Source organism: Myotis nattereri (assembly GCF_964212035.1).
Source record: "Myotis nattereri genome assembly, chromosome: X".
Lineage (NCBI taxonomy): Eukaryota > Metazoa > Chordata > Mammalia > Chiroptera > Vespertilionidae > Myotis > Myotis nattereri.
In genome coordinates this window covers 110,303,940-110,325,663 of record NC_138078.1, presented here as the reverse complement: position 1 = coordinate 110,325,663, position 21,724 = coordinate 110,303,940, and the positions used below count along the sequence as shown (strand labels likewise).

The 21,724-nt window shown below is 38.6% G+C and overlaps 1 protein-coding gene across 4 annotated transcripts; it reads left to right on the top strand.

Annotated features, from left to right (window-relative positions):
* Positions 1–4,557: 4,557 nt before the first annotated feature.
* UPF3B (UPF3B regulator of nonsense mediated mRNA decay) lies at positions 4,558–21,227 on the top strand. 4 transcript variants are annotated; one of them, XM_081081275.1, is made up of 11 exons: positions 4,558–5,071; positions 5,960–6,066; positions 6,239–6,345; positions 12,129–12,227; positions 13,517–13,627; positions 14,493–14,536; positions 14,976–15,158; positions 15,565–15,603; positions 17,392–17,552; positions 18,144–18,438; positions 20,222–21,227. In XM_081081275.1, the coding sequence occupies exons 1-11, from the start codon at positions 4,916–4,918 to the stop codon at positions 20,369–20,371; spliced, it is 1,452 nt and encodes a 483-aa protein (XP_080937401.1). In that variant the 5' UTR covers positions 4,558–4,915; the 3' UTR covers positions 20,372–21,227. The 4 variants fall into 4 exon arrangements, with proteins under 4 accessions (XP_080937401.1, XP_080937402.1, XP_080937403.1 ...); XM_081081276.1 differs by lacking the exon at positions 15,565–15,603; XM_081081277.1 differs by lacking the exon at positions 5,960–6,066 and having other exon boundaries at positions 4,572–5,071.
* The last annotated feature ends 497 nt before the right edge of the window (positions 21,228–21,724 follow it).

Sequence of the window (21,724 nt, the reverse complement as noted above, 5' to 3'; positions counted from 1 at the left end):
AATGAAACCATGGATGAAAAGATGGTATAGCAAAAGGTGAGAAACAAGCACAGACTCCCACATGGGGAGGGGGAAAGAGTCCCACTGAGCCCCTTTTTTTCTATAGTTTATAAAGGCTGCAGTTCTTTGTGCCCTGACATCCCCTCTGATTGGTCACAATCCCCTTTAATTTGGTCACTATAGCAACTTCAGAGCTCAAACCACATGTGAGGTACCTGAGGCTCCCCTCTCCTTCCCCCTTATTGTTCTCCTATTCCCTGTGGGCTTTCCTCTTCCCTCTCTGAAAGAGGGGCTTCCCTCCCTTTATTCTGTAAATGTACACCTTCTGCAGCTCCCGGCTCCCTTACTCGGTGGAAATGTACCTCCTGCAGCTCTGCGGCCCTGTGCTTTTTCCATGGGCCCCTTAATTCCTAGAATTTCCTAAACCTGCCTATCTCACCCCTAAACACTCCTATCTCACCCCTAAACACTCCTATCTCACCCCTAAAAACTCCTATCTCACCCCTAAACACTCCTATCTCACCCCTAAACACTCCTATCTCACCCCTAAAAACTCCTTTCAATAATAATCATTGACTGACTCCTGCACATTCCCTACTGGGATTGAGCCCTCAACCCAGGCCTGTGCCCTGACGAGGAATCCAACCATGACCTTCTAGTTCATAGGTTAACGCTCAACCACTAAGCCACACTGTCCGGGTGAGTCGTGCTGTTTTAAATAAACACACTTTTCAAGATTACATAAAAAATATTGATAATTATTGAAATTGAGTCCCTGTTTGATGGGAATTCATTATAGTATTCTCTCTACTTTTAGGCATACTTGAACATTTCCATAATAAACGCCCAGCCTGTTTTGTCTTCTGGACGGAAAGTATGGTGTCAGTCACCGGTGACTGACATGGCACTTAATGTGTTAAAATGTTTTTTGAAAAAAAATTTCTTCAATTATTGTGCAATTTCAGAAGGAAGGTTGTGAAGGGTGGGTGGATGGGAGGTAATCAACCAAGGACCTTATATGCATATATGCATGGCCCATGAACACAGACAGTGGGACAGTGAGGGGCTGGGGTAGGGGGGCGGGCTGGAGAGGGTCAATGGGGGAAAAGGGGGGACATATGTAATACTTCCAACAATAAAAGAATTATTTTAAAATTTTTCTTTAATTATTTCTCCATCGCAATCGCCAGGATAAAGTACACTTTTTTTTTTTAGCAGGAAAACAAGATTCTTTAGGATCAAGCTGATTTCTCGGGCTTCATATCTTAAGCCCTCCCACTCCTACCCCTTTTGCACTCTATACTGCAGGATTGCTTAGCCTCAACACTATTGTGGTTTTTGTCCCAGTAATTCCTTGGTAGAGGAGATTTTTAGCAGTATCTATCTTCTATCCACTAGTTGGCAGTAGCACTCATCTGGTTGTGAAAACCAAAAAAAAAATTCTGACTTTGTCAAATGTTCTGTAGGGGGCAAAATTGCCCCTGCTTGAGACAAATGGTCTAAGTATACCAGATGGTCCACAGTTCCTAACATGACATGCTGTTTAATACCTCTGATAATTTTTATTAACTATTCCATTTGCCTGGAACAGCGGTTCTCAACCTGTGGGTCGTTAACCCTTTGGGGGTTGAACGACCCTTTCACAGGGGTCGCCTAAGACCACTGGAAAACACATATATAATTACATATTGTTTTTGTGATTAATCACTATGCTTTAATTATGTTCAATTTGTAACAATGAAAATACATCCTGCATATCAGGTATTTACATTATGATTCATAACAGTAGCAAAATTACAGTTATGTGGTAGCAACGAAAATAATTTTATGGTTAGGGGTCACCACAACATGAGGAACTGTACTAAAGGGTCGCGGCATTAGGAAGGTTGAGAACCACTGGCCTAGAATGTCTTTCCCCTCCTCTTCCTGACAAGTTTTGTAATGGTTCAAATACCTGCTTAGATCAACACTTTTTGGGTGAAGTCTTTGTTTCCTGTGTTCATTTCATTTTTGTAGCCCCCAGCCTCCAAACACAGTCCTTGGCATAAAATAGGTGCTAACTAAATGTTTGCTGAAAAGATTAACCATAATTACTAAGAGATTTTTTTAGAGGCTTCCACACATCTTTCTGTGATAATCTTTTTAAAAAATATATATTTATTGATTTCAGAGAGAAAGGGAGAAGGGGAGAGAGAGAGAAACATCAATGATGAGAATCATTGATTGGCTGCCTCCAGCAGGTCCCCACCCAGGCATGTGCCCTTGGCCGGAATCAAACCTGGGACCCTTCAGTCTGCAGGCCAACACTCTATCCACTGAGCCAAACCAGCTAGGGCACTGAGAGATTTTTACTGAGGTCCTTGTCAGCACTGAACTTTATAGAGGTATAAAGCAAGATCCTCACTCTAGAATGATTTACAAATTAGTTGATGAAATAAAAACTGTTAATTATCCCCTATTACCCCCTTTCTCCTTTGTCTTGAATAAAAGAAGCTCGGATGGCTATCTAGAAAAAAAAAAAATTCCCAGCCTCCCTTCAGACTAAGTGCTAGCCAATTGATATAAGTAGAAGTGTATCCTTTAAAAGAGGGGGCATGCTCTTTGTGACTTCCTCCTTCCTATTGGCTGGAATGCTGATCAAATGGCTGGAGCTCAAGCAACTATTTTGGACTAGGAGGTTGCTTCATGTTAAGAATGACAGAAGAGCCCTTCTGACTTTATTTATACCAGAAAGAAATAAACTATAATCTTGTTTAAAACATGGTTAAACTTGATCCTAAATAACTGAGTTGGGAAAACAGCAGAAGAGATTAGATTGAAGAGGAAAACAGAAGCCCAGGATGCATGAGGAAGTTTGCACAAGAGTAAATTATCGTGCCCTGGCCGGTGTGACTCAGTTGATTGAGCATCCTCCCCTGCACTGAAAGGTCATGGGTTCTATTCTGGTCAGGGCACATACCCAGGTTGCAGGTTTGATCCCTGGAGGGAACTGATCAATGTTTATCTCTCTCTCTCTCTCAAAAAAAAAAAAAAATCAATAAAAAGCATATCCTTGGGTGGGGATTTTTTTTTTTAAAAAAGAAATATTTCTAATCTTAACTTTTATTCTTATATATTCTTCTGTGATTTTTTTTATTTAGGGTTTTATAGTTCCAAACCCTCAAATCTGAATTTCTGTAAGTTCATTATTCCTCTTTATAATTGTCTTCCTTTACTTCTTTTTTTTTTAAAGCTTTATTTGTACCTTAAAGAAACCACTCAGCCTGTGTCCTTTCCCTCTTGCCCTCCCAAAGGAAGACAAGAACGAACAGCAATGGCAAGAGGCAGTTGCATATGCAACATCAAGAGCCAGCTTCATGCTCAGGAGAGAACCTGCGCCTCCTCCTCGTGGTTTCGGGTGCTCTACACGATCAGAGAAACTTCTCTAGTAACGAACTATAGAAATGATCCCTGAAAGTATAGTCTTTTCCTTTACTTCTATTACCTATAAAATGTGTTACTATACTTGTTTAATATTTGACAAGAAATCTGTTCATATTTTTGTAATAGAAAACAAACAACATTTCAAAGGTCAGGAAGGCAATTCACATACAGATGAAAAAGAAAATGTTTGCTAAATAACTGTTTGCTTGGCCATCTTTAACAATGGAACACAGAGAGAAATTTGCTAGGTCCCTCCCTGTCTCACACTAGTTCATAGTAACTATGATATAGAATCATTGATCGACTGCCTGCTGCACGCCCCCTACTGGGCATCGAGCCGGCCACCCGGGCATGTGCCCTTGACTGGAATCAAGCACAGGACCCTTCTTCAGTCTGCAGGCCTACGCTCTATCCACTAAGCCAAAGTTTGTTTTGAATGTCTTCTTCCTCTTTTCTTAATAATAACCAGCTTAAAATAATATCCAAAAGACACATTTTGGGTGGCAACCTCTATTTCCCCTCAGAATTGATAGAAAACACAAGTTACTTAGTAAGGTAAACTTTGGATAACATCAGGTTTATCTGAGGAACAGGTAGTCAAGTACAGCCCACAGAACCTATGTTTTGATCTGCAAAACAGTAAACTTTCAAAATTAGAGTATCGCCCAGCCGGTGTACCTCAATGGTTGAGCTCCGACCTATGAACCAGTAGCTCACGGCTAGATTCCTGGTCAGGGCACAAGCACGGGTTGGGGGCTCCATACCCAGCGTGGGGTGTGCAGGAAGCAGTTGATCAGTGATTCTGATCACTGATGTTTCTATCTCTCTCTTCCTTCTTTTCTGAAATCAGTAAAAATATATTAAAAACAACAAAAAAAGAGAGGATTACTTTTATTTTATTTTTTTTAAATATATTTTATTGATTTTTTACAGAGAGGAAGGGAGAGAGAGAGCTAGAAACATCGATCAGCTGCCTCCTGCACATCTCCCACTGGGGATGTGCCCGCAACCCAGGTACATGCCCTTGACCGGAATCGAACCTGGGACCCTTCAGGAGAGGCTTACTTTTAAAAATAGGAATATAACTCCCAGCCAGAAGCATCTAACTGCTTTGCACGCTGGGATTTGTAGTCCGCAGAAGAGTCGTTGTAGTCAAGATGGCGGATTTGCTAAAAGGTGTACTGTAGAGAGAGGCCCCAGGGAAGTCTGGACCTAGCCTAGAGGGTATTGGGTGACGCGGGGAATCGGCTGGCGGGATCGTAAGACTAGGTGTTAAAATCTACTCACCGGAGGAAGCAGAACGCCTTGGAAGTCTCGCGAGATCCTGAAGAGGCCCAATGGAATGCGGGGCTGTCTTATCACTAGGGCAGCTTGTTGGGGGCGGAGCTGTGACGAGACTGGGCAGAGCTCTGACGGCAGTGGGTAGGGAGTCGTAGGTGCCCGGTAGGGGCATTCGGGCCGAGCTTCGACCGTGAGGAGCCAAGCCGTAACCATGAAGGAAGAGAAGGACTATAGGCCTAAGGAGAAGCGAGTAACCCTCTTGACTCCCCCGGGGGCCACAGGCACTGGTAGTGGGGCTTCGGGGGACAGCACCAAAGGGGAAGATAAGCAGGATCGGAACAAGGAGAAGAAAGAGGCGCTGAGCAAGGTGCCTAGCTGGCGGTTGGCCCGTGAGAGGGCGGGACGCGTCCGCCACCCATGGAGGATGGTTGGGAATGGGGCTGCCTTCTTCTCCCAGTCTCCCTTTCTGTTTCTTCACCTGAGTGAAAATCGCATCACCCTGTCTCATCCACTGGACCGAAATGGGGCGGGAGGCGGCTCTCGGCCAAGCCCGGGGGTGGGAGTGAAGGAAACGGGGGCGGGGGGAAGGGGAATTCCTAGACGAGAAGGGTGTAGATCAGAGCTGTGAAATGATAATGGGATGGGGTGATAATAAAGACAATGAGGAATTAAAACGTTAATGGGGGGTATTAAATAGCGAAGGGGTTATCAAAGGTGGGCATAGTTTGTGATGGAAATATTAATGGAGGCGAGTTGAGAGAGTATTGGGACTAATGGTCTGGGGGCCACATCGGGTTCATCCTGTTTGGGATGAGGGAATTTTCGGTATTCCGCAGCTTTGAATTCTTTATGCTGAATGAGAAAGGGTTTTGTTTTAGGATGTGTTAGGGAAATATTAGTAAATCAAGAGCTTGTGGCACCCATAAAAGACCAGGGTTGGCCTACTCATTTCTCACCACTACATCTATTGAAAAATGCGTGATGGAAAATGATACGAAAACCTAGTAAACTGCGGGGCTTCGGATTAACAGAACCTGATATTTTTCTTGATCCAGACAGTTCTCATTTCTAAGAAAAATTTTAAAACCGTGTTACTATTATGTTTGATTGATTCCTAGCATTAGAGGACTATTTTCTCCTGGGTTTTTATAAGTGATCTCTTTTAAAGCCCAGCTTTCTTCAGGGATATTGGTTCTTTCAGGTATGACAGAAAATTGATTTGTACTAATTTTATTTTACTTATTCATTTCTGAAGGTGGTAATTCGGAGATTACCTCCCACTTTGACCAAGGAGCAGCTTCAGGAACATCTTCAGCCTATGCCCGAGCATGATTATTTTGAGTTTTTTTCTAATGATACTAGGTAAAATAAATCAAAGAGGGGGGAGGAGGGGTAAATGAAAAAGGTTTCTTCCATTCCATTTTATCGTACTAATGTCTATATGATTTTTGAGCCTGTCTCTTTAATATGCCCATTCTTATAATTCAGCCAGACACCTGCAAGCACATTTACATAATTGCTTTCCTCTCTGCAGTCTGTATCCTCATATGTATGCCAGAGCATACATCAACTTTAAAAACCAAGAGGACATTATTTTGTTCAGGGATCGCTTTGATGGTTATGTATTCCTTGACAATAAAGGTGAGTCCTAGTAACAAGAGGTTTCTTTGTCATTTGTCTAAGACAATGTGTGTATCACAGTATTTTCTCAATGCTTTGATAGTTTTTCTAAAATTCCGAGTGATAAAATGTGCATAGTTAAAGAGTTTCACACATTTGATAAGCCTATTACAATCTTATAAATATGTGACTTTTCTCACCCCTAGGGTGTTTTTATTAACCTGTTATTTCATACTTTGATCAACTGAATGAAATTGCCTGTTTTCTCCTCCTCTGACAATTTTTTTGCCCTAAAATTAGAATATCTGTTATTTTGACTATTTACTAGTTTCAACAGTAATATGGATAAGTGACTCTTTACACTTGTATGACAAGTTTTAAGCATTTACTTCTCATCTTGCTTCAAGGACCAGCATTTATTTATTCAAGTCGTTTAAGCCAATAGTTACTTGTGGGTTTTTGTTTGTTTTCCTTTTTTACTAAATTTATTGGGGTGACATTGGTTAATATGATCATATAGGTTTGAGGTGGTACAAGATCAGGTGTGGTATATTGTACTGTGTGCCCACTACCCAAAGTCAAATCTTCTCCTGCCAATAATTACTTGTTGGAATAATGCCACTGTCCAACTTTATTAATCCCTACAAACTAGCTACTTCTCTACTCCAACTTTATTCCAGTAGATAGCAGTGATTTCCTAGTGACTTGGCCTGGAAATCTGAGTTGTATTTAATCTTTTCCTCTCTTTTTTTATACCTTACATATAAACAAGTGATGAATCTTTTGTAATTTTTATTAATTTATTTTTAAATATATATTTTTATTGATTTCAGAGAGGAAGGGAGAGATAGAGAGAGATAGAAACATCAATGATGAGAGAGAATCATCGATCGGCTGCCTCCTGCACATCCCCTACTGGGGATCGAGCCTGCAACCCAAACATGTGCCCTTGACTGGAATCGAACCTGGGACCCTTCAGTCTGCAGGCTGATGCTCTATCCACTGAGCAAAACCAGCCAGGGCTAATTTTTATTTATTGATTGATTTTAGAGAGAGAGGAATCTTTTAAATTTATTTTATTTTTTTAAAAATATATTTTATTGATTTTTTTTACAGAGAGGAAGGGAGAGAGAGATAGAGAGTTAGAAACATCGATGGGAGAGAAACATCGATCAGCCGCCTCCTGCACACCTCCTACTGGGGATGTGCCCGCAACCCAGGTACATGCCCTTGACTGGAATCGAACCCGGGACCTTTCAGTCCGCAAGCCGACGCTCTATCCACTGAGCCAAACCGGTTTCGGCTAAATTTATTTTTTTAACATCATGTCCATCTATTCTTACTAATACTTTCATACTTTATGTCCTTGTCATCTAATGCTTAGACAACCACTGTCTAAACTTGTAGGGTTTTCCATTTCTGTATAATTCAGTCTGTTATATTGCCATGAAATTAATCTTTTTGAAAATAGTGATTTAAGAACAATTGTGAAAAAGTTAACTCTTCAGCCTCGTAGTTAAGGCCCTCCATAGTCTGGAATCACTTCTGTTTTGTTTTTTTCAGTCTGGTTTATCTATTCCTTTTCATATATATCAGTTATTAAGCTAATCTGATTCTGCATTCACCAGGATTTCCAGTCATGTTTCCTCCATGAGTGCTTTGTGATACCTTCTGGTCAATTCTAGTTATTTTATTCTGGCTTATGTCTACATGTCAATGATCTTTATAGTTTGTGTGATATTATTCTATAGCAGGGACCTGGTATATTTTTTTCCAGTAGTTACTTGTTTTTTTTTAAAAAAATGTTTTATTCTTTTTTTTTTTTTTTTTTTTTTTTTACACACAGAGGAAGGTAGAGGGAGAGAGAGAAACATCAATCAGTTGCCTCCTGCATGCACCCTGACCAGTGATCTTTTGGTGCATAGGACCACACTCAACCAACTAAACCATACCTGCCAGGGCACTTGTTTTTTTTTTAATATATTTTATTTATTTCAGAGAGGAAGGAAGGAAAAGGGAGAGAGAGATAGGAACATCAATGATGAGAGAGAATCATTGATCAGCTGCCTCCTGCACACCCCTTACTAAGGATCAAGCCCACAACCTGGACATGTGCCCTTGACTGGAATCGAACCTGGAACCTTTAGTCCACAGGCTGACGCTCTATCCACTGAGCAAAACCGGCTAGGGCAACATTTGTGTTTTTTTTTAATTGAGTTATAACTCACATACCATAAAATTCAGTGTTTTAGTATATTCACAGAGTTGTGCAACCATCACCTCTATGTAAATACAGAATGTTTTTATCACTCCAAAAAGTATCCTATACCCATTAGCATTCATCTCCCGTTTTCCCCTCCCACCCCTGGCAATCACTATTCTACCTGTGGTTTACCCTATTTTAGGCATTTCACATATATCAGTTATTAAGCTAATCTGATTCTGCATTCACCAGGATTTGTGACTGGCTTCTTAGCATGTTTTCAAGGTTCATCCTTGTTATAGCATGTATCATTAGCTCATTCCTTTATTTTTGTTTGCATTCTTAAAAATTGTGGTAAAATACACAATACTAAAATTTGCAGCCCTAGCTGGTTTTGCTCAGTGAGAGTGTTGGCCTGCATACCAAAGGGTCCCAGGTTCGATTCTGGTTAAGGACACATGCCTGGGTTACGGGCTTAATCCCCAGTAGGGGGCATGTAGGAGGCAGCTGATCAATGATTCTCATCACTGATGCTTTTATCTCTCTTTCCCTCTCCCTTCCTCTCTGAAATCAATAAAAATATATTTAAAAAAATAAATGATATTTTAAAAACTTGCAGTCTTAACCATTTTTTAAGTGTACAGTTCAGTTGTGTTGACATTCACATTGTTGTGCACCCAATCTTTAGAACTTCATTTTTCAAGACTGAAACTCTATACTGATTAAAAAACTACTCCCCATGTTCCCCGCTCCCCAATCCCTGGCAAATACCATTCTATCTATATGAAGTTGACCATTCTAGGTACCACATACAAGTGGAATCATATAGTATTTGACTTCTTGTGATTTATCCATGTTATAGCATATGTCGGAATTTTCTTTTTAAGGCCAAATAATATTCCATTGTGTGTGTGTGTGTGTGTGTGTGTGTGTGTATGTGTGTGTGTATATATTACATTTTGTTTATCCATTCATCAAATATCCCTTGAAAGATGAATGGATAAACAAAATGTAGTATATACATACAATGGAATATTATTCAGGCTTTAAAATATATAACATGGATGCTTCCCTGAACTCTTGGCTATTGTGAATAATGCTTCTGTGAATGTGGGTGTACAGATAATCTATTCAAGTCTCTGCTTTCACTTCTTTTGAATATACAGTGGGGCCTTGACTTAAGAGTTTAATTCGTTCCGTGATGGAGCTCGTAACTCACATTACTCGTATGTGAAATCAAAAAGTGAACAAGTGAGACACGTGATGCTGGGCTGATGTTGTGGCGTTCACTGTGACGTTTGCTGCGCCAACTAGCAGTGGGGTATCTGAAGCTGGCGTAACCCAAATTTTAGCTCGCAACTCAAAGCAAAAAATCGGCCGAGAGATGGCTCGTATCTTGAAAAACTCGTTAGTCGGGACACTCGTAAGTCAAGGCCCCACTGTATACCCAAAAGTGGAACTGTTAGGTCATATGGTAATTCTATTTTAAATTTTTTTTAGGAATCATCATATTGTTTTCCATAGAAGCTACACCATTTTACATTCCCACCAGTAAAGCACAAGCATTCTGTCTCCACATTTTCACCAACACTTAGTATTTTCTGTGGGGTGTTTTTCCTTTAATAGTAACCATTCTAATGGATGTGAGGTGATAGCTTATTGTGGTTTTGATTTGTGTTTCCCTAATAATTAATGAGTTAATAGTTTAGCATTTTCATATTCTTGAGCATCTGAGCATCTTTTCATGTTTTTTGGCCTTTTGTATATCATCTTTGGACAAATGTCTATTCAAGTCCTTTGAACTTTTAAAAATTGGATTGTGGGTTTTTTTGTTTTTTAAATATATTTTTATTGATTTCAGAGAGGAAGGGAGAGAGATAGAAATATCAATGATGAGAATCATTGATTTGCTGTCTCCTGTACGCCCCCTACTGGGGATCGAGCCCGCAACCCCAGGCTGATGCTCTATCCACTGAGCCAAACTGGCTAGGGCGGATTGTAGGTTTTTTGTTGTTGAGTTGTATGAGTTCTTTGTATGTTCTGTATATTGACTCCTTATCAGATGTATGATTTGCAAATATTTTCTGTTTTATAGGTTGCTTTTCTACTATGTTGACTGTGTTCCTAAATGCAGTTTTTAATTTTGATATCCAGTTTTATCAATTTTTTTCTTTTGTTGCCTTGCTTTTGATGCCCTGGTGTATTTTTTAAATAACATACCACAAAATTCACCCTTTAAAATGTTTTTTAGCCTGGCCAGTGTGGTTCAGTGGTTGAGTGTCCACCTATGAACCAGGAGGTCACGGTTCGATTTCTGGTCACAGCACATGCCTTGTTTACTGGCTTAATCCCCTGTGTGGGGCATGCAGGAGGCAGCCAATCAATGATTCTCTCTCATCATTTGTGTTTCTATCTCTCTTCCTTTCCCTTCCTCTCTGAAATCAATAAAAATATATATTTTTAAAACAATGTTTTTTAGTGCCAGGTAGCTCAGTTGGTTAGAGCATTATCCCAATATGCCAAGGTACTGGGTTTTATCCCTGGTGAGGGCATATATAAGAATCAACCAATGCTTGGCTGGTGTGGTTCAGTGGTTGAGCATTGACCTATGAACCAGGAGGTCCCCGTTGGATTCCCTGTCAGGGCACATGTCCAGGTTGCGGGCTTGATCCCCAGTAGAGGGGCGTGCAGGAGGCAGCTGATCAATGATTCTGTCATCATTGATGTTTCTATCTCTCCCTCTCCCTCTCTCTGAAATCAATAAAAACATATTTTTTAAAAAAGGATCAACCAATGAATGCACAAATAAGTGGAACAAATCGATGTTTCTCAAATCAATAAAAAAAACTAAAATTTATTTTTTTAAATGTTTTTAGTGTATTCACAAAGTTGTGAAGCTATCACCATAATGTAATTTTGGAACGTGCTCATCACTCTAAAGAGAAACCTCATACCCAATAGCTGATACTCCCTGTTCTCCCCACCACTCTCCCCTGCTCTCGGCAACCACTAATCTTATTTTTCTCTATAGATTTGCTTATTCTAGAGATTTATGATGTGCTTTTAAATGAAAATCAGCTTATTTCCCCCCACATATCAAAATATTACACTTTATAAGTAGAATTTAAATGAATGTTTTATTCATTTCATTTTTTCCATTAGGGGCTCGTTTGGTAGAGTTGACTTTAGTTGGGCCAGTGTGATTGATGCCCGTTTGGAGACACTTCTCAGATGACTGCCATCAAAGGAAGCTAGGAAAGGGGAAATAGGGGGGAAAACTACAATAATGTCAACATTAAGAGTTTTTAATAAAAATACAGACAAAGCCCTTTGGCATGTTGACTGTAGTTGGGCCAGTGTGATTGATGCCCATTTGGAGACACTTCTCAGATGACTGCCATCAAAGGAAGCCTAGGCAAAGGGGAAATAGGAGGGAAACCTATAATAATGTCAACATTAAAAATTTTTAATAAAAAATATAGACAAAGCCCCTCCCTCCAAAAAAGAAGAAAAGCCTAGAGAGCAGTGGGCTCTCTTTTATCCACTTGATATTTTTTTTCTTTGTTATATAACAAGTGTGATATTTTTTTTTTCCAAACAGGTCAGGAATATCCTGCAATAGTAGAGTTTGCTCCTTTTCAAAAAGCTGCAAAAAAGAAGACTAAGAAAAGAGATACTAAAGTTGGGACTATCGATGATGGTACAGTATAGCTCTAGTTTTGTAATGCTAATGCCATAGGCTTTTAAAAAGTATTACCTTTGTGAGAATTAATTGGACTCCAAGCTTTTTAATAATAGAACATATGGGATAAAGTTAATATGAAATATAATTCATTGATGAAAGCTTTGCTTAACTGTTAAAATGGAGGTAGGTTTCCTTCCTATAGAGTTTTCACTCTCTTTGGCTAGTGGCATTTCATTCCTCCACCATTGAGTAGTACAACAACTACTTGAGGCTTTTACCACTATTATGATTATCAAACTTTTGGGTTTCCATTTTTATAAAGAGGAAGATTTATTATTGAGAGCTCTACTGGAAGACTTAATGTATTCAAGTAACTTAATATGAAGTAACCAAAGTGGTGAGTCCTATTTTCTTGGCTTTGAATATGAAGTTAACTACACACACAGTAGTTACACTGAGCCAAAAAAGAGGAACTAAAAAACTGGAATAATTGCCACATATGGTAAACTGGACCCAGATTTTGAGATCTCTGTAACTTATATTGGATAATGGCTTAGCTGCAATATTTTCTATCAGATTGATATTTTAGAACCATCTAGTTTGATTTCCATTATTTACTACTATAATAACCATTTTGTAAAGAACACAGAAAAGACTCAACATGCAGCTGCTTATTGATTATATGATAGATTCAGACCTGGAAGACTAGATCAAGTGATATGGTCCACACTGCATCGAAACTCCAAATACAAGAAGTATGGTAACTCAGATGTGTTACCCTGTCTGATGTCAGAGGCATCTAGGAAGGAACTCCAAGAATTACCATCACCTCCAGTGCCATCCATGACATCTCCCTTTTGTGTCTTTTTGGAACATCTGATTTTCATATGTTGAGTTTACTTAAAATGAAGATTACCCATACAGGAATTGCTTACATTCTGTATGCATAATAAATATATACTGTAACTATATACACATAGCATTTCTTTCACAAGTGTGACTCTGGATTAGTAGGAGCAGTGACTTTCAAAAGCAAACTATTTATCATCCCTGAAGTTTCTATTATAATCTCTGCTATCTCATTTTCCCTGACCCCACGTTACACCATACTCCCTTTGTGGGTATCTCTAATAGGAGTTCTGAGAGTAACCAAGAAAGCTGTAAATAGTTTATCTTGTGGGTATAGGTTTATTTTCAATCTTCCATGACGTAGAAAATTAATCTTCTTTGGTAAAATCCTAGATAATAATTTCCTGTTTGTTTAAACTCTACTATATTTTCTGTTTCCTTAAACAATTATTTAGATCCAGAATATAGAAAATTTTTGGAAAGTTATGCTGCTGATAATGAGAAAATGACATCTACTCCAGAGACGCTGCTAGAGGAAATAGAAGCTAAAAATAGAGAACTAATAGGTAAGTGGACAAAAGGAATTAAGGTCAATAGCTTTTTCATCAGAAGACCTGTCTGACTTCCACTTCTGTCACTTGATGGCTGTATGGTCATGGGGAAAGCACTAACTTCTCTGAGACTCTGTTTCTTTTACTGCAATAAGCAGAGGATAATACCTGTGTCACAGGATTATGCGATTGCTCTGATTAGATGGGGAAAACTCTGTGACCTATTTAGTGCCACACAAATGTAACATAAGTATAAAATGTTTGAAGACTCATGCTTACCTTTAGATGTTGGTAAGCATTTGAAGATCAGCTGATGTTTTCTAGCAATAAGAAGCTAATATTGATAAAAACAAATATAAAAAAAATGGATTTAGTTACTACAAAACTGAAAACCTCTTGAGAAATTCTAGCTTGGATGTTGGTTCTAGCAGTAAGCTGTCACTACTGTATCAACTCTAAACATAAGCATAGCCTCTGACCCAGGATGCCCACTCCGAAGAATTTATCCAAAGGAAGTATGTTTTCAAAAGCTAGCTACAAGATTAGATAGCATTGCTCAAAATACTAAAAAGTGAATTAAATATTCTTCTAAAAGTTGGTTTTTATTAATGGACACGTATATATTCCCAGTTGGACAAATTTTTACTCCCATCTATAGAACAGTTTATTGTTTTATTTTGTACTTCTTTAATTTTTAAAAGGTATTTTAAATTTGCAGAATTGGAATACTGTAAAAAAATTTTCTGATAATATAGTTGTAAACTGTCTGTTTAAGGGGTATAGTTTTTCCCACCTTGGGTGGTTGGCAGGGAATGTCAGAAAATGGAATCCTGTCTAGGGGTGGATAAGTATTATTAATAATCTGTTTACATTTATGTAGCTAAAAAGACAACCCCACTATTGAGCTTCCTGAAAAACAAGCAGGTAAACCTCTGTTTTTATAGTTTTCTCAATACTTTTTTTTCATTGGTTCACATTCTGTTAAACATTTTAAGAGCATTGGGATCCCCTAGGAGAAACAGTTGCTTTTTCTTAACATTATTCTTTAGAGATTTGGCTTAGTGGCCCCCTCCTTCTCTTTGGTTGCTGGATCAAAGAATCATTCTGCAAACCCAGAGAGCCCTTAGCTTGTTCAGGAGACACTCTTGATTTTTCTGAAATACAGCAAGGCAGCGGTGGGAGACTGATACTAGCAAGTCCTAGACTTCATTCTCATATACTGAATGGGGTGGGGAGGGGGTTAAGGAGGTAGAAAGTAGGAAGGAAAGATGATCCAGTTTAGTGGGTGCCCGCCATGCCTTTGGGACTGATTTAAGTTTTGGTGATGATTATCTTGTTTGAAGGTGTGTGTCGATCTTTCTAGAGAATGAGAGAAGAGAAAAGAGAAGAAAGAAGGCGGCGAGAAATAGAAAGAAAAAGACAAAGAGAAGAAGAGAGGAGGAAATGGAAAGAAGAAGAGAAACGAAAAAGGAAAGATATAGAAAAGCTAAAGAAGATAGAAAGAATTCCAGAAAGGGACAAATTAAAGGAAGAACCAAAGATTAAGGTATGAAAATAACTTAAACTGACTGCATGTTACTGAAAATTGCATGTATCTACTTCTTTATAAATATGCATGCATCTTGTGTGGTGTAAATATAGGTATTCAGTTTTGTTTTTGTCCTTTTTGGTTGGGGGGGGGGGCAAGTGAACCAATTAAAATCTTTATATAATACTAATAGTATGATTTTTTAATTTTAAGATAATTTAAAAGGACTAAGTAGTTTACATGCTATTTCTTCAGGGCAGATCTGTGTTATTTTTATCATTTAAAATGTTCAATTTTTAGATGATTATTCTGTCAATTCTTCATAAAATAGGGCTGGCTGGCATGAATTATGGTTTTTATTCAGCTTTTCCTTCATATTTGATACATTAAGTTGCCTCATCTGTTTGTTTTCCACTGTCTTCAGGTACACAGGTTTCTGTTACAAGCTGTGAATCAGAAAAATGTAAGGACCAAGTACATGATACAGAACACCTAGTATCATGTCACACACACACAGGTCTTAGTTAATAAATCCTTTTGGTGGTGGTGGTAGTGATACCTGTAGAAAACCCCTTCAGACTGATGAGTCTTCTTAAAAGCAAGCTATTTTAAATTCCTACTTTAAAAGGAAGCCCATATGACTTCCTGATGCTCTGCTCTGTCCCCAGAAGCTTCAACAATATACAGCCAGAGGACAACCATGCCTAAATAGCTCTTTCTCTTTTTTAGCTGCCTCTCATAACTGTCTTGTGCAAGTACTACAGATAATATCCTGCATTACGTGCTTTCCTCTCTCACATGATTCCCATGTTACCTTCTTGCATCTCCCTGGGAATCTATGAGCAGCTGATTCTGATTAACACATTGCATACAGGAAGAGGAAAACCTATAGAAAGATCCCGGCCTTGCAGCTTCCCTTCTCAGGGCATGGCTTGGACAGCCCTTGTTCCAGTGAACTTCTTGGGGAAGTACTAAGTACTTCAGAGAAAGTTAGAAAAAATCTCAGAGTCTGTGGAGGTGGTAGGGTCTCCTTTTACCTCCTCAAAATTCAGCAGTTTATGTGGTTCCCTGAGGCTCTCCAGGGCTCATTATTGTTGATAAGGGGCTTGGCCACAGTGTGGGAACGTTCCCATCTTAATTCTTTGTAGCAATGTCTGCCATACCACAAGTGACTTGACTTGCTATTACTAACTACCAGCAAGGCAGAAGGTAGAGCCATCCATGCTAGAGACACCCATTAATGTTCTTATTAGAGTAATGAACATCTTGGCTTCCCAACAAAGATGTTCATTAGAGAAATAAGAACACCTCCAATGAAACCTGTACATGGTATCCTCACGTTACAGTAATGCCTTCTTAGTGTCCAGTTTGGACTCACCATTTGCAGTGGCTGACTGTGCTGAAATACTTCATGCTTAAATCTTTTGGTGCTTGGCCTTTTGCTTGGTAACCTGTATGATGCCTTCACCCTGAGACTTGAAATTCTTCCATTTTGCCTAAGAGTCTCTCTGAATATCCAACACTTGGGGGTATTCTAGAGATTTGTAGCAGTGGTATGAAAAAAAATGTTAGAAATTTGGTCTATATGAAATGCTTTTATTTTAGAATTACATCCTCTAATACACATCATGACATTGTACAGAGTTCCTACTTAGTAGAGATGGAACTTCACTGTGCTGTTGTATGAGGTATTTGGATTTTTAAATCCAATGCCAAATAATTCTTACTATTCATCTCTAATGATAATATGATTGTACCATTATATAAGTAAGTTACTCTCAGGCTCAAGGCAAAATTATTCTCACAATAGATCGCTCCTTTGGTGACCAAGATATTTGTCATTCCAAGTAATACATAAAAATACTCCCAATAGTAATGATATACCTAGCATTTTGAATTTGTGGCATATTTTCCCATCAAGTTGTATTGGCATGCTGCTTTGCTATAAAAGGCATACTTGGACGTATGCATTGGTTCACTTAAAGGCTGACCCATTTAAAGCCAAAGGAGTCTTGATCTTATTGCCACAAGTGATTAAACCACGCCATTTGAGTGGATAACACTTTCATATTAATAACAACCTTTTAGTAAATTACTGCTCTTGTGCACTATTGTTCACCTGAAAGTTTAAGTATCTGCAGAAAAAAGGGGCCTTTTCTAGTCAAAATTTAAAATATTTAGTATATTGTTTTCTTTGATAGGCATAAAAGACAGTGTCCCACCCTTCAAAATAAATTTGTTCTCTTTAAAGCTGCTCAAGAAGCCAGAAAAGGGGGATGAAAAAGAAATGGACAAAAGAGAAAAGGCCAAGAAATTGGACAAAGAGAATCTGAGTGATGAAAGAGCCAGTGGGCAAAGTTGTACATTGCCCAAACGTTGTGATGGCGAATTTAAAGATGAAAAGCCTAAGAGGTCAGTAGGCGAGGGCTCTTTAGGACATTTGTTTTCAATGTATTTCTTGACGCTAGTTTTATTGCTATGTCCTTGACTTATACCTGAATTAAATAAGCTGTTTTAACAGGGGCACAGGGATGAGGAGGAAAGGTTTTAAATATTCTAATATCTTGATCTGGGTGGATGACTTTTGTTTCTTTGTTACTGTTTTTCTTTTTTTGTTAATCCTTACCCAAGGATGTTTTTCCATTGATTTTTAGAAAGAGTGGAAGGGAGGGAGAGGGAAACATCAATGTGAGAGAAATACATTGATTGGTTGCCTCCTGCATGTGCATGTGCCCCAACAAGACCCTGAGATGGAGCCTGCAACCTAGATACATGCCCTTGACCAGAATGGAACCTCGGCCCCTTCAGTCCATGGATCGATGCTCTATCCACTGAGTCAAACTGGTTAGGGCTGTTACTGTTTTTCAAAATGCTCGCATTTATTTTTTACTCTGCTCCAAAAGTGCAGCCTCATTGCAGTGGCCAAGTTAGAATCAGAGTGTTCCTGCATTTGTGATTGGAAGATCTTTGTGGGTACATTCTCAGATTTGTTTTTTCATGCAGACCCGAAGATGAGAGTGGCAGAGACTACAGGGAGAGGGAACGGGATTATGAACGCGATCAAGAGCGCATTCTTCGGGAAAGAGAGAGACTAAAGCGTCAAGAAGAAGAACGCCGGAGGCAGAGGGAGCGCTATGAGAAAGAAAAGGCTTTTAAAAGAAAGGAAGAAGAAATTAAAAAAGAGAAAGAAGCACTTCGGGATAAAGGAAAGAAGACTGAAAGTACAGAATCACTAGCCAGCTTAGAAAAAACGGAAAAGAAAGAGGAAGTGGTTAAGAGAGATCGCATTAGAAACAAGGTGCTCCTTTTGTTACACTTATTTTTTCTTTTCCTAAAAGGGCTAACTCATTGTTTATTATAGAACTTTTAAAGGAAATTCTATTATAGACATTTTTATTATAGGAACTTTAACTCTGCAGCTTTTTTCAGTATTGTTTGGTCCTTCTATTAACTTACTGTAGAAATTTCAAACATCCACAAAAGTAGAACAGAATAATACAATGTACCCATCACTCAGCTTCAATAGTTATCAACTGGGGGCCAACCTCCTTTCGACTCTAATCCATCCCTACCCATTCTACTGGATTGTTTTCAAGCAAATCCAAGACATATAATTTCTTCTTTACATTCATCAATATTAGAAATCAAGTCTTTTTCTTAATAAATATAACCCAAATAGCATTTTTACATTAAAAAACCTAATAATAATTCCTTAACATCCTACCTGCTCAGTGTTCAGATTTTCCCAATTGTCTCATTCATATCTTTTTTATAGGCTCCAAACAAGGTCCACAAATTGTATTTGCTTGATATCTCCCCTTAAATCTCTTCTAATCTAAACAATCCCCCTCCTTTTGTTTTCCATTTATTTGTTGCAGAAACCAGTTTGTTCTGTAGAGCTTCTAATGGTCCAGATTGGCTAATTACATTCCTGTGGTATCATTTAACATGTTCCTTAATGTTTGTTTCCTTGAAAACTGATGGTCATATCTAGGGCAGGGGTCAGCAAATGTTTTCTATAAAGGGCCAGATTGTAAATATTTTCAGCTTTGTGGGCCATATGGTCTCTGTCACAACCACTAAGCTCTGTAAGCATAGACATATGTAAAAGAATGAGCGTGGCTATGTGCCAATCACATTTTATTCACAAAAACAGGCATGCCCTCACCTAGAGGCCTGAATATATGAGGCTGCAATTTTTGGCAAGAACACTTAATAGATAGTGTTGTGTACTTCCTATGCATCATATCAGGAAGCATATAATATCTGCGTGTCCTTTTAGTGTGATGCTATGATTGATCAATAGCAGTTGTATTGTTGTATAAAAGGATATCCTTGTTCAATGTGTATATAGGTGTGTTTACATACTAGAGACAGAAAAAGCACGTGTGACAGTGTTAAAATTGTAAATCTAGAAGAAAGGTATTAGTATTCATTGTTTAAGTTTTACAACATTTCTATAGATTTAAAATTTTTCAAGATAAACAGTTGGAAAAACAACTAATCAATAGTGTAAGGCTCAGTGGTTGAGCATCGACCTATGAACCAGGAGGTTTGATTCCCAGTCAGGGCACATGCCCGGGTTGTGGGTTTGATCCCCAGTGTGGGGTGTGCAAGAGGCAGCCAATCAATGATTCTCTTTCATCATTAATGTTTCTATCTCCCTCTCTTTCTCTCTGAAATTAATAAAAAATATTTAAAAAAATAAAAGTCGATTTACCGATAGGGAAGAGAGGTAGGCAATGGTTGTGGTTTTTCTAAAAAAAAAAAAAAAAAAAAAAAAAATCTAGCTAATTCAGTTACTCTTGAAATCGTTAAGAAAATTAGACAATAGCTTTATTGAAAATTTACCCTAGGCATATAAAATAATACTTATAAAATGGTTGCTTTTCTTTGGAGATCAGGGAAAGGAAGCAGGCTGTTAGAAGCAAATTAACCACCAATACTTGCTGTCATGTATAGTGCCCTCACATTTTTGGCCTTGTATGAGTTGGTTCTGGTATATATCAATACATAACCTATGATTGAAAATCCCCTGTAAACACTAAGTAGCAATGTTTTAACATTTCATTTTACTTTAGGATCGCCCAGCAATGCAGCTTTACCAACCAGGTGCTCGAAGCCGAAATCGACTCTGTCCCCCTGATGACGGCACCAAGTCTGGAGATTCAGCAATAGAAAAAAAGCAGGAAAGTGGTATTAGCCATAGAAAAGAAGACGGAGAGGAGTGATAAGTCCAAATGGCCATACATGTTCTCCTGACTGTGTAGGCAGTCAAAGAGCATGTATTAAGCAATCCAGAAGTGCCTCCGGGCAAAGGAATAGAGAGAGAAAGGGGGTCGCTGAGCTGGTGGGGTACACTGCAGAGGAGTGTATTTTGCGTCAAAGCGGGAACCTGATTGCGGGTACAGACTGGAAGTACGATTTCATTTTTTTGCAATTCCTACAAATTAAAGTGTCAGATAAAGATCAGAGAGTGGACATGCATTGCAATTTGCAGGTGGGAAATGTCAAGTGAGGACTTAATTAGGTATGACATGAGAAGAAGGGAGCCGGCTTTAAAATCAAAAGATTTTGTTACTCCCGAATTGAATTTTCTTAATTTAGTGGAGCAGAGTCTTTTTGAAGTCTTGTTTAAAGTCTTGTTTAGATCTAGTTACATTCATTGTTGGTGATAACTGTTGACTTTGTGTAGTGTAGAAGCAACAAGCATGTAATTGTAGTACAAGTACAGTGAAGTTTATAACAAGTGTTTGCGTATGCAAAATTTAAATAGTCATGTCAGGTCTATATCCTGTGTCCTAAAATTTTAGGATTAGTTTTAGATTTTTGTGTGCTTATGTGATGTTAGTGGAAAGAATATTATTAAACATCTCCTTTGGCCTCTAGCAATTTTTATATTAAGAAGTAAAATTTAACCCTTGTTTGGTTCTTGACAATCCAGCCTTTATTTTATCCTAGGTCTCGTGATCGAAGTGCATGACCTATCCAGGAAGGAAACTGCACCCATATTTGTTCCTGTTTAAATAACAACTTTCAGTCTTAGCTTGTTTTTCATTAGTGTCAATAAATATCAACATCACTCAAGTATGAAGCTAAGTGTGTTTATTAACTTTTACTAAATAGCTATTCGTTTTCAAAAATTAAATTTGATACTGAATTAACCTCTTGCAAATTCTGAAAGGGGAGGAATGATATTCGTTTCTACCTTCACTAACCTCTGCCTTTACTTTAACCACCAAGAAAATCAAATCATGGTTCCCTCTTATTCCATAAGAACCAAAATGTTTAGATAACATCCTTGAACTGTTGCTTAATTTTCATCCTGCTAGTTCCTCCTAACATGGTGTCAGTTTATATTTACTTAATAAGTCACTGCTTTGTGTTTTCCTCAGCTTTTAGAAACCAGTATCCCAAGAGGTAGGTAAAGAAGAGCCATCAACCCCTAGCCGGTTTGGCTCAGTGGATAGAGCATCGGCCTGCAGACTGAAGGGTCCCAGGTTTGATTCTGGTCAAGGGCACAACCTTGGTTGTGGGCCTGGACCGGGTGGGTATGGGAGGCAACCAATCATTGTGTCTCTCTC